The 12,910-nt window shown below is 41.6% G+C and overlaps 2 protein-coding genes across 2 annotated transcripts in view; one reads left to right on the top strand and one right to left on the bottom strand.

Moving 5' to 3' along the window:
• Positions 1 to 2,547: 2,547 nt before the first annotated feature.
• On the bottom strand, positions 2,548 to 6,594 carry LOC131109401 (calreticulin-like). Its single transcript, XM_058061359.1, has 9 exons — positions 6,383 to 6,594; positions 6,104 to 6,205; positions 5,306 to 5,509; positions 5,117 to 5,211; positions 4,038 to 4,247; positions 3,851 to 3,964; positions 3,637 to 3,780; positions 3,292 to 3,384; positions 2,548 to 3,220 (listed from the first exon to the last, which is right to left on the bottom strand). The coding sequence occupies exons 1-9, from the start codon at positions 6,468 to 6,470 to the stop codon at positions 3,032 to 3,034; spliced, it is 1,239 nt and encodes a 412-aa protein (XP_057917342.1). The 5' UTR covers positions 6,471 to 6,594; the 3' UTR covers positions 2,548 to 3,031.
• The window catches only part of LOC131109406 (dynein axonemal heavy chain 8-like), a 68,895-nt gene continuing 62,373 nt past the window's right edge, over positions 6,389 to 12,910 (top strand). The window contains exons 1-7 of the mRNA XM_058061364.1: positions 6,389 to 7,189; positions 7,260 to 7,394; positions 8,838 to 8,922; positions 9,011 to 9,153; positions 11,447 to 11,633; positions 12,141 to 12,301; positions 12,384 to 12,560. Of these exons, the coding sequence (XP_057917347.1) occupies positions 7,175 to 7,189; positions 7,260 to 7,394; positions 8,838 to 8,922; positions 9,011 to 9,153; positions 11,447 to 11,633; positions 12,141 to 12,301; positions 12,384 to 12,560 (903 nt within the window). The 5' untranslated portion in view covers positions 6,389 to 7,174. The remainder of the gene's footprint in view (positions 7,190 to 7,259; positions 7,395 to 8,837; positions 8,923 to 9,010; positions 9,154 to 11,446; positions 11,634 to 12,140; positions 12,302 to 12,383; positions 12,561 to 12,910) is intronic.

Raw genomic sequence — 12,910 nt, 5'->3', positions numbered from 1 at the left:
AAATGTGGCCCGCAGGACACTAGTTTGAGGCCCCCACCTTGATATGAAAGTTTAATGTTAGTGCCGCCCGCGCAAGTTTGATATGGATGCTGTATGGTATCATGTACCCAGAAAAAATTATTACGTTTGATTAATGTTCATGTTAAAGGTTAAATAACTGTTAATAGTTTTCCTCCCTATCCGTGTGGGATTTATTGGCCCGTGTGGGCCAATAAAAAAACAAGCCGCGAGCCGCAAGTGGCCTCCAGGCTGCACTTTAGACACCCCTGGGATAAAGACACTGCTATAACACCCCAAAAGTCACTTTCACACTCCTATTATTCTTTGTTTACATCACATTGCTCGACTACGGGATCATGGCACGGGCAATGCCACTAGCATCGCACGCTAGCAAGTTAACTAGTTAGCCTCCTAAATTGACTTATACTTAACATAAGGAGGTGGACCACTTCCACACGGAATGAGAAGAGAACCTTGTTTTTACTCAATCTCAGCGATGGCATGTTAGCTGTTAGCTGTTAGTATGTTAGCTGAGCTAACTATGCTAGCTCAGTATCCAGTCTCCATACAGTGTGAAAGGTAATAATTTCATAACAATACTAATGTCTAGTGACATTTCAGTACTTTTTACTCACATCACAGCCGGGTCAATATGACTGTTGAATATTTACATGTTGGCGACATCATTGGCATACATAAGATTATCTTTCACTGTTATGCTGATGGCACTCAGATATATGAGCCATTCAAGCTAACTGACCCACAGGACTGCTCTAATCTCCAGGCGAGTCTCATCGGTATCAAACAATGTATGACCTATTGCAGTTGAAAGGGCAAAAGTCCTACGGCCGGCGCTCCCCCAAACGCATCATGAGCAGCCACGGTGCGCAGCTGCACTATTCAGCCGGGCTTTTAAAATGGGAGGTTCGCTCCATTTAAGCTGTGGACAATGCGGTGTAGGTAGGTGTGGTTTTTTGGCATGTTGAATTCTGTTTGCAGTGGTTAACTTGTTTATATTGTTGTCTTTCAGTAAGCCACTGCTGTTTTTGTTATGCTTTGTTTTGCCCGTTTGTTTGTTTTTTTTTGCCGCCCTGGGGTTGTGCTGTCTCAATACGGCTTAGTGCAGGGGTGGGCAAACTTTTTGACTCGCGGGCCGCATTGGTTTAACAAAATTGACGGGGGGCCAGACTATTATGTTTTTTACACGTAACTGTCCACCTGGAATTATTGTATCTGTAAAAGAGTCATGCAATCTGCTATATGTGCACTTTGAGGTCATTCATTTGACGTAAAATGCGTTATAAATTAAATTAATTATTATTATTATTTAAATATGTTTATTTTATGTGAGTGTGAATGGTTGTTTGTCTATATGTGCCCTGTGATTGGCTGGCGACCAGTCCAGAGTGTACCCCGCATCTCGCCTGAGGACAGCTGGGATAGGCTCCAGCAACCCCGGCGAATGAATGAATTAATATTTTTTGTTTTTATTTTTTAAATTGTTTTTATTATTTTTTTATTATTTATTTTTAATTGTTTTTATTGTGCTTGTGTCCCTTTTTTCAGGAGCACTTTGTAAACAACAGACCACATCAAATAACAATATTGATAAAACAGCTACTTCAACCATCAAAAGGTTGGCTCAAGCCATGATGCCAGGTTGTACGATAAATTTAAATGAAATACTTTAAAAAGAACAGGAGGGCCATATTCAAACACTTGGCGGGCCGGATGTGGCCCCCAGGCCATAGTTTGCCCACCCCTGGCTTAGTGTTACACTTTACTGGGGGACAGCAGATTGGGAGTTAGCGTTTGATTTAAAGTTTGTTTTGTGTTGTTGGGGTTGGATTTTGTTGGTGTTGGTTTGCTGTGTTTTTTTTTGTTACCCCCCCCCCCCTCCCCCAAATTAGGGCCACGTCGTATTTAGTGTTTTAATGTGTGTTCACGTTAATCGCTCAATCGTCGTCTTTTAAATTTCTTGTTTACACTAAAAGGTAAAGCCTAAACGCACATTAAAACACTAAATTTCTTGTTTGTAAAATAAGTGTCTTGTATTTGCCAACTAGTCTCCCCTGGTCGTTTGTATTCATTTGCCAGCTAATAGGCTCTTTATTACATGGCTAGTACTAAATGCCCAATTTGCATTGCCTCTTTAAAGCCACGTGGGGGCGCTGTTTTGCCAGTAGAAGTTTCAAATTGAGGCGAGAACAATGCGCCTCAATGTACTGTGAATGAGTTCATGTATGTGATTTAGTAATGACTATTGTATTTCCAGCTCTGTCGTGCCCAGTGACCATGGAAAACAGATTGCACATTAATTAATTGACTAAAGTACACATAGGATATCCGTCTTACTTACAATTGTGTCGCCATATTCTCATAATTACTTGCATTGTAATAACCTTTTTTTTTTACCAGTGGCACAAAATGAAGATCTGTGAAGCAAGACGCAAACTGCATATGATAAATGAGTATGTTGGCAGGTCTGCAATAGTAACATTGATATTGTGTATAATTACAAATGTGTATTATATTAAGAAAACTGGCAACATTTGTTAAAAACTTTAATAAAAACTTTGGTATATTCACTCAAATGGAAATGAGCAGAGCCCTGATCACATGACACGGACCAGGGGCTTCACAAGACTTGATGGATCACATTAGATTTCAAACGGCAAACAATGATTATCACTTTGAAAGAGTCATTTGCATTTGGGTGGATTACAATACCAACCATGATTTTTTTTTTTGATTGAGGTATTAAACAGATTTTATTTGAAATTCCTATTTATATCTTCCACAACGTCAGTCTTACTACTGAAAATATGGACCGTTCCATTAGGAGGATGGAGCGTGTGATGGGAAGAAATGAAAATTCAGCGCATAGCCATCAGTGCTGACACATCCTGACCTCCACGACATCGAAATGTGTTGTGCTATTCTTCAGGTGAGGATGCACGGCAGCCATGATGCCCCTGGAATGTACAAAACAGTTTTTTTTCCCCCGCTTAATGAAAACCTTGACAGCTCCTCAAAGCTCGTCTTTGAGCTTCGCATCATCCTCTTCTGAGAGTCCTTCCTCGTCCTCATCTTCCTCAGCCTCATCTTCGTCCTCTTCATCCTCTTCCTCATCACCGGCCTCAGTCTCCTGCTCTTTGTTCTTCTCCTCTTCCTTTCGTTTCAAATCGTCTTGCTCCTGCTTCATTTTCCTCTCGGGTTCCTACGTGGAGACATTACATTAATTCATAATCCATAATTTCCATGTGGAAATGCAAAGATGACGCCCCATACCTTGGTGACACCCCACGTCTCATTTCCAATGTCCTCCGCTTCCTTCACATCATCAGTGATCACAAAGTTATCGAAGATGGTGCCGGATTTCACCTGAGATTGAACACTAAATTAGAAACACTGCGTCGCTAATGTTGACATTTGAAGACAGTAGTCCGTTTATCAAAGTTAATTGGTGCCAGACTCGACTGTGATAGGGCAATTTCAAAGATTTAATTGTTTTTATTCATAAAATCGTCAATGTTCATAGTTTGAGCATGTAAAACTTATTTCCAACATTCTAGTTATAATTTAACATGATTTATGACATAAGATAAATACGTAATAAAAGTGTTTTCTTTATACCTGCCAAAGGTCAAGACCAATAACGCCAATGTTGCCAAACTTGTAGATGGTGGAGTCGGGACTGTATTCTGGATTGTCGATCTCGGGGTGCACCCAGGTTCCTTTGTAGCTGGGATTGTCAATCTGCTTGGGTTTCCAGTCTCCCTGAAAGGTGAAAGAGTATTTAGTAAATATTCTGAGAGGCGGTTTAATGGTCCATCTGTTCCAAGCAGACCTTGTACTCCGGGTTGGGGATCATGGGGGGCTCCCACTCTCCGTCCATATCTTCGTCCCAGTCCTCTGGTTTTTTGGCATCGGGGTCAGGGATGTTCTCGGGTTTGTCCCAATCCTTAAATGGGAGGGGGGGCACATCCCGTAAGACGTCAACCCTCTCAATGTCATACTCTTCCAAGTGTATTCACCTCAGGCTTGGCGTCCTCCGGGTCATCAATCTTGGCCCGGTCATCCCAGTCCTCGGGCTTCTTGGCTTCAGGGTCCTTGATTTTCTTGGGGGGCAGGAAGTCCCAGTCCTCTTCGAGGCTGCCGGATTCCACCTTTTCGTTGTCCAACTTCACCTCGTAGGTCTGATCGGGATTCAGGATCAGCGTGTACAGGTGGCTCAGCTCGTCATCCTGGAAGATAAATCATGTTTTGGGATGGGGAAACATTAAATGTATAAATCCAAATATGTCTTTGACGCACTGCAAATGCTCCAATTAACACCTAATTAAGTCGTCGGGTGCGTGTGCTACAGAAGCAAGGGTCTAATTTGGTCAAATGACATTGGCATCGACCAAAGATGTCCATCAATGTCTTCTTTGCTTTTCCCCTAACAGCCTGGTTATGAAGAAGACTGTTACTGAATGGCATGGAGACCATCATAAAGGATAGAGGTAATGTTGGTCTATAAATAGTTGGTGTGTGCATGCACACATTATTTTGTTACGTTGTAAATCTGTGAAGAAATTCAGTTATTTTGTCATCAAAATCTTTTTTTCCCCGTGTTTTTGGTAGTAAATAAGCAAGTATTCAAATGTTTGAGGTGTCACAAAAAGAAAAAATGTCACCGTTCTGCTTGAATTTGCTTCACTGTGGAAAAAGCTCATCTGTTTTTGGTCAAAATCAGGTGTTTTGACTGACACATCCTATATTCTGACGATTTAGTAAACACCAACAAGGCTAGAAACAAACGTTTTGTGATGAAAGAAGAGAGCATAACGGTTCTGTTTATGTAATCCTAAAACTCTGTATTCTGTGGGTTTTGAAAGTTCAGCGAAAATGCCCCAAAACTGAGCATGGTGCTCTCTTCTCTGGCAGTCAATGAGTTCAAACCACATGTGGTCACAGACGGCTATATTTTACTTTCCACTTTCTCATGCACTCCAGATCATTAAGGTAAAAATGTACTATTTCGACATAGCTTTCACACCTCCCCTCGCTCTCCTCTTTGTGGTCCAGGCTTTAGAGCATTCACTATATTAATCTTTGATGTTTGATTTACCTTGCACTTAATTTCCTTCTTGATGAGATGATTCTTGCCCTTGTAGTTGAAAATGACGTGGACCTTCTTGGTGCTGTAGCCACAAATGTCAGGGCCTGTGTGTGTTTAGCAAGTGGTCACAATCACAAAGTGTAGATCAAGTACATTCATTGCACACTATGAGAATACGGGGAGGAATCGATGTCTCACCGAACATTATGTAGTATGAGGAATCTCCATGCATCGCCGTCTGATCCAGGTCGGCGGGGAAGACCTTAACGTAGCCGCCACCGCAGTCGATTTTCTGCTCATGCTTGACGGTAAACTGGACGACCAGGCTCTTGCCCTCGTTGCTGAACGGCTCAAAGCGGCTGGAGGTGGCGTAGAATCGGGCATCCTGGCTCGTCTGGAGACCTATGCCAACCCCCCAAAGAAAATAACTAATTTGCATAGATAATCATACTTTCTATGTACTGCATTACCTGAATGGGTAAATTATATGCTTAACTGCAGAGAAACTGAATGTTTATGAAGGTTTATTGTGCACATTTTCATATTATTTGACACCAATCAATATTTAGGTTGCTGCTTTTTTCCTTTTTATATTATACAATAGCATTTATACCTTTTTAGTACATCGTATAAAGTCATTAGTGTCCTGTTCCGATGTCCTTTGCATAAAGTCAGTGGCCAGAGGTTAACACCCTGAGTGGCATAGACCCACTTTTGATTACCATATTGATTTTTGTCCCCAGTTGTTGCTGGGACATGGAGAAGGGGAAGGATTAAAAAAAAGCTCTCTGCTTCTCCCCACTTGTACTTTTAATAGAACAGTTATTCTCTTCCAAATAGTCTCGTATGTGATTGTATATGGTTTTATTTCACGGTGCACTCAGCAGTTTCACTTTCCCATTCTCATCAAAAACGTCATGATATTAATTCATCCAGAAATTTCAAAGCGTAACGTCACTTTAATAAGAGGGCAAATGAAAGAAAAAGAATACTTACCTTTGTCTTTTTCAGAGTCCCCATAGAAGTTGCCAGACGTCAGTTTCCATTCTCCGTAGTCAGACTTGTGTTTGGAGTCCACCCAGCGACTTCTCCATTTGTCTTCAAGACACACATACATACACATTTATTTGAAAACGTCCATTTGTTAGGCGACACCTAATTAGCTGTTTTTGGTAGCAGATACTTAAATCTTATCACGTAGTAATGACTAGCAGTACATTTATAGCAATGACAGCCAACGCCATGATGTAGCAACTTTCGGTACTTCCACCTTACCGCCGTCCGTGAACTCCTCACGAAAGTAGACCGTCGCTTGCACGGAGCATGCTACTAAAAGCACCGCAATGGCGTTCAAAATCTGCATTTTGCTGATTTTTTTGTTTTTGTTTTTTAGATTCAGTGTCGGCTTCAGACTTGCCCTTCCCTGGGGGTCTGAATGGAGGGAGTCAGTGTCGGAGAGAAGACTGGCTTTCGAGAGGAGCCGCTCAAGCTAACAGATGTCCGCACGCCATTGGTCGACAACACTGGACGTGTGGACCAATCACAATCGACCACGAACCATAGGTTCCTTTCAGAGTCTGATCCAGGATCAGCACGTAGTTCCGTGGTACACGGAAATGGAGAGCCACGGGGCGTCACTTCCCAATGCCATTCCCAATGATTTATTATAACTCAGCCAGATTTGTTATTTTTTACCATAACAAGACGACAAATATTGTGTAGTTGACGCTCCTAAAATGAAAATTGATGGCTTAAATGCCAATTACCGTAGTTTAAAAAGCACGCCATCGCAAAGACGTGACTATGACGTAAGCAAAAAGAATTCCAAAGTACTCGTACTTCTAACGTAAAAATACTTCAAACAGTAAAATTGAGTCGTACGTAATAATGAAGTACAGCACGTACCTTTTCGTGCTGAAGTGCACAAGGGTGGAGCTACATGAGGAAATTAATGTACATCGTTTGTTCGAATTCGAAAGTAGCATACAGAATATTAGTTTTTGTTAATGCAAAAATAATGCTAATGGACAACCGCATACCTACAACGTAGAAACCCACTTCTAAACGATGGAATCATCTGAAGTGAGTAGTGTCAGACATAAGCAAGTTTTAACGAAATACTACTACAAAAATACTCTCTTTTGGCCTCCAGGATAATTATATGCAGGCAAGGAAGGCTCGCCAAGAGGAGCTCACCCCTGCACACCGTTATGTGATCAACATCCTGGCCATAAAGTTGGCTTTGGAGCCATCAGTGGTGGAGGAGTTCATTTTGGATTTGACTTCGGTGAGTGAATGAATGAATGAGTTCAGCTCACATTTACTCAGATGGGATTTTTCGCTCTTTGAGGAGAGCCGGATCTTGGTGAGCCGTTCCTACTTAAAAGAGCCGTTCAAAAAAGTGGCTCATTTGGCTCATTTTTATATTAAGTTTTAAGAAGCCAGCCTGGCCTTAACTCGTTTTATCATGGAAATAATCACTGGGAGGAATGCATTTAGATATCCCGCCAATATGAGCTTGAATTATTCCGAAATGCTGATTATAACCTTTTTAAAGTCTGATCTGGATTCATTGTAAATATTCCACAGGGTGGTGCTATAACACTCTGCTTTGACGGTGACGTCACTGTTTTGAATTACCCATTGTACAATTCCCAGCGGTACGGTTCCCAGCTGCGACTCGGTTGTAATGAGCCGTTGCAAAGAACCAATTCGTTCGTGAACGTCACAACACTACTAGCGGCTAGCCCTTGTTCCACAAAGCTAGGATAAGGGATTCATTTATTTTTTACACAAAAGTGGGATAGTGGACAGTGGAATTTGTTATGACATTAGCAACTTTTAAAAATGTATTTTTATTATTATTTAATGATTTATTATTTTAGATGTTGATTGTATGTATTACATAACGAGGTCACTGCCCCTAAAATACCCGTTCAGTCTGTTAAGGAAAGAGCAGTAAAATGTCGCAGCACATCGACTTCAGGATGAGGTGCATCCTGCAAGATGGTCGCATTTTCATTGGCACCCAAACACATGAACTTCATCCTGTGTGACTGTGACGAGTTCAGGAAGATCAAGCCGGAGAGTCAGTTCACTGTTCCTTTTGCAGGGCGGGACTATCCGCGTGCTTGCCTGTCTTATCCTATCGTCCCGCCTCGCTTTGTGGGTGGGTGGGGTTAGCTGACTGAAAGACCAAGACCGAAGATTGACCGACACCGTCGGCGACCTCGTTCATTCCGTTCACAAAAAAGAATCAGTTCTTTTGACTCATTCGTTTATGACCGACACACCGCTCGTCATCACGTGTTGTTGCGCTGTTGAGTCGGAACGAACGTGAACATGAGTGAACGGACTGACTCGACACGGCTGACCGGGTCTATGCACAGGGGGAGATTACAGGCTAACGACCAATTGACTGAAATGAACGGTTTTGCCCAGCACTTGTCGCGAGTATGCTGGAGCTTATCCTAGCTGTCTTTGGGGGAGAGGGGCGGGGTACACCCTGGACTGGTTGCCAGCCAATCACGGGGCACATTCATACGTATCGACAAAATCTGCTCAAAATTCTCATTTTGTGTCAGGCAATGACACGGTCATGCCCTCCTGATGGCATTTTGGAGAGATCCTGAGCATTATGGAAGAAACAAGTCAATCAGTGACCCAAAAATGATTGATGTCTTAAGATACCATTTTGTACATCCAGTATTTCCTGTCTTTTCCTGCATAGCTGGCTCCTTTCGATGACTTTTTTGCCAAGGGAGGAAGCTCATCTCTTTCCTTTTTGTACCAAGAAGCAAAACCTCCAGGAATAGGTAGCTATCATCCATCCATTCTATCATTTTCTATCAGCCCATTCACAAGACGAAAGGATGTGCTCACTGATGGAAACTTCATTTTCAGAGTGTGGTCGCTCCTTCCCAGGCGTGGGGAAAGCATTGCGGCTCTCCTACGCCAATTTAGCAGAGACACGCCTCACGGGCATTTATTGCTCCTTCACGAGGGTTCGAGTCAACGTCGCTGTGACATCAGATAATGTGCATCAGGTAAAACAAGGGTCTCAAACTCAGTTTACCTGGGGGCCGCTCGAGCTAGGATCTGGGCAAGAAAAAAAAACCCAACGCATTTATTAAAAACAGAAAAGTATACAAACTTTTTCAGTGCTTTGGTTCCAATTTTCTACAAGAAAAGCTCTGATAAAACATTCCACTGTTCTCAAATATCTTAATTTTTATTTTTCTACACAAAATAAGATGAAAACTAAATAAACAAATCAAGAATAAAGAAAATCAATCAATCAGTAATCAATAAATATAATAATAATAATAAAACGTCAAATAATAAAAACTTAAGAAACCACATATAGTTGGTGGGTAGACAAATTATTTTTTTCATATTAAAATGAACAAAGCATTATTAGAGCCCTGTAGACATGACAAAACACGACTATAGTCACATTTATACTCTTTTTATTTACAACATATTGCGCAACTGCAGGGTCGTGAGACACATGCTAACTCGCAAACGAGAGAGCTAGCGACCTAAACGGTAGCCTTCAAGTTATTTCCTTTAAACTTAAATAGCCAAAAACTTACCACTTCCACACGGATAGGGAGGATAACTATTAACAGTTATTTAACCTTTAACATGAACATCAACATTAATCAAATGTAATAATTTTTTCTGGGTACATGATACCATACAGCATCCATATCAAACTTGCGCGGGCCGCACTAACATTAAACTTTCATATCAAGGCGGGGGCCTCAAACTAGTGTCCTGCGGGCCACATTTGGCCCGCGGGCCGCGTGTTTGAGACCGCTGAGGTAAAACATACTCTGCATACTTTTTGGGAAATAATTCCAAGTTGTCTCATCCTGAAACACATTTTCTATGATGGTATCCTGCTAATAAACATACTGTTTACTGCATTTTTTAAAAATCACCATCAGTGCTCTTTAATGAATATAATGATTGCTAGAATAGCATTCCATTGAGCACAGAACAATCCACATTATTTGAATTAGATTGTTTTTTATTAGCAGGTTGAAGGCCTGGTTGTGCCATCAAATAGATGTTTTCTTATCTTTGTTCTGCATACAGTGGTGTGAAAAAGTGTTCGCCCCTATTTTTTGCATGGTTGTCACTCATAAATGTTTCAGATCATTGAAGTGATCAACTATGACTCAGTGAAACGCAACTGAACCAAAATGCAGTTTTTAAATGAAAGTTATTATTAAGTGGGAGAATGTGTGAAAGTGATTCCCTCCCTCCCCCATGTTAAAACATGACTTTTTGAGATTGAGATCCATCAGCTGGAAAAAGGTTATAAAGCCGTTTCTAAATCTTCAGGACTCAAGCCAACCACAGTGAGAGCCATTATGCTCAAATGGCAAAGTGGTACAGTGGTGAAGCCTCCCTGGAGTGGCCGGTCAACCAAATTGACCTCAAGAGCACAGTGACATTTCACAGTAATATTTCTATGAAATATTGAATATATAAAATGAAATATTAAATGAAGTAAACTAGACAAAAAATATTCCTAATTCCAAAATGAAGGCCATAATCTAAAGTCAATAAGTAAATAGGCTTTAAAACTAGGCAAATGATCTAACACAGTGATTTCCAAAGTGTGGGCCGCGGCCATCTGGTGGACCATGGTGGTACTGCAGGTGGACCATGAGCGGTAATTAAAATATGATTCATTTGTGCAAATATTATTTTTTATTGTAAAATATTTATTTCACAATTAAATAATGATAGGCCCAAGTAATAACCTATTGAGTGTTATTTTAGGAACCTTATACAATTTACGATTGGAACATAGCTCTCTGGTCATCATGCCAGGGGGTCATTAACAGAGGAGCACGTAGTAGGCAGTGGCGGGAAAAATGGAGCACAGTTGAGGAAAAAAAAAAAGAATTAATTCTGTCTTGTGTGTACACCACAGATTAAAAGTTTGGGCTTCCTTTATCCACCTGCTTTCATTTTAATCTTTGTAATAACTTATACTTATATACTTAACTTATAGGATAAAGGTGGGCTGCGGACATTTTAAAAATGTTTAAGTGGGCCCAGAGTTGGTAAAGTTTGGGAATCCCTGATCTAACATCAAGAAATATGATTTTAAATCTTGGCATGTCGCAAATAATTAGCAGTGCTCATCTAGAACAGGGTTTTCCGACCTTTTTGAAAATGCAAATAAGACTCCTTCTACGACCATTTGTGCTAAAATATGTCATGTATCAACCTAAGATCCACATCAACCAAGCAAAGTATAAAATAACAGCATATTGTATTCCTTGTGTGTGAAGATACTGACACTGAATGCTTTCCTAGGAGGTCTTCTTTTCCAGCTTCGATGGCCGGGATGGCTGCCCAAAAGCAATCAAAAACAGCTTCAACAATCTACTGCCGAGTTTCCAAGCCATCCAAAAGTACGCCGCCCTCGACAAGTCTAAGCGCAGGTCCAAAATGAAGCCTGGCTTCCAGCATATCTTCAAGAATAGTGTCAGCGGCATAGAAGGTGAGGTTCTTACTTGTTCTTCTTGTCGTTTTTATTCCATATGCTGCTCTCTGTGTCCTTTAAATTGCCCTTCAGGGTTAAATAACGTGTTTTTGAACTTGAACAGTAGAGCGTGTTGCTTTATTTGTTGCTATGTTTCTGTTTTGGGGCGGCAAGGTGGCCTAGTGATTAGCACGCAGACCTCACAGCGAGGAGACCAGGGTTCAATTCCACCCTCAGCCATCTCTGTGTGGAGTTTGCATGTTCTCCCCGTGCATGCGTGGGTTTTCTCCGGGTACTCCGGTTTCCTCCCACATTCCAAAAACATGCTAGGTTAATTGGCCACTCCAAATTGTCCATAGGTATGAATGTGAGTGTGAATGGCTGTTTGTCTATATGTGCCCTGTGATTGGCTGGCGACCAGTCCAGGCTGAAGACAGCTGGGATAGGCTCCAGCACCCCCGCGACCCTTGTGAGGATAAGCGGTAGAAAATGAATGAATGAATGTTTCTGTTTTGCTTGCACTAGGGATCCAGTTGATCACAAAGAGTGTGAAACTCACTGAAGCTAAGGATGTTGACATCAAGAAATTGGCGTCCATTCAGGATATGAAATCGGCAACAGCCAACCTTGACATAGTTAAGGATCTGGAGAAGCTCGTGGTGCAGTGGCATAAGGAAATTGACCAGGTGGGGGGGTCACAAAGATTTGCAAAGAGAAGACTTTGAGACTAAAGATTGCCCCGTTTGCTGCTCTGTCTGTGTTGATCAGGTGTTGCTGGAGACGATGGCGCTGAAGCACGGTCTCGTGACGGAAGGGCCACTGAGCGAGCTGGAGTACTGGAAGCAGACGTTTTTGAAGTTCAACACCATCCTCACTCACATCAATAGCTCAAAGTGCAGGGCGGTCATAGCCGTGCTGAAAATCAGCCGTTCTAAGACGCTGCGGGTACACTCCATCTTCTCAAATTTAATATCCTTGTTTCTTCAAACTAAGAGTCACAGGGCACATATAGACAAACAACAATTCCCACTCACATTCATACCTATGGACAATTTGGAGTGGCCAATTAACCTAGCATGTTTTTGGAATGTGGGAGGAAACTGGAGTACCCGGAGAAAACCCACGCATGCACAGGGAGAACATGCAAACTCCATACAGAGATGGCCGAGGGTGGAATCGAACTCGGGTCTCCTAGCTGTGTGGCCTGCGCGCTAACCACTCGGCCTGATTTTATTATTTTATTTTATGTAAATGTTTTTATTTCATTTTTGATGTATTTTTTTCATTCATTTTTT

The sequence above is a fragment of the Doryrhamphus excisus genome, chromosome 22, assembly GCF_030265055.1.
Source record: "Doryrhamphus excisus isolate RoL2022-K1 chromosome 22, RoL_Dexc_1.0, whole genome shotgun sequence".
In the NCBI taxonomy this organism is placed as follows: Eukaryota; Metazoa; Chordata; class Actinopteri; order Syngnathiformes; family Syngnathidae; genus Doryrhamphus; species Doryrhamphus excisus.
Note: the sequence above shows the minus strand (reverse complement) of the source record. Positions and strands in the feature narration are given on the sequence as shown.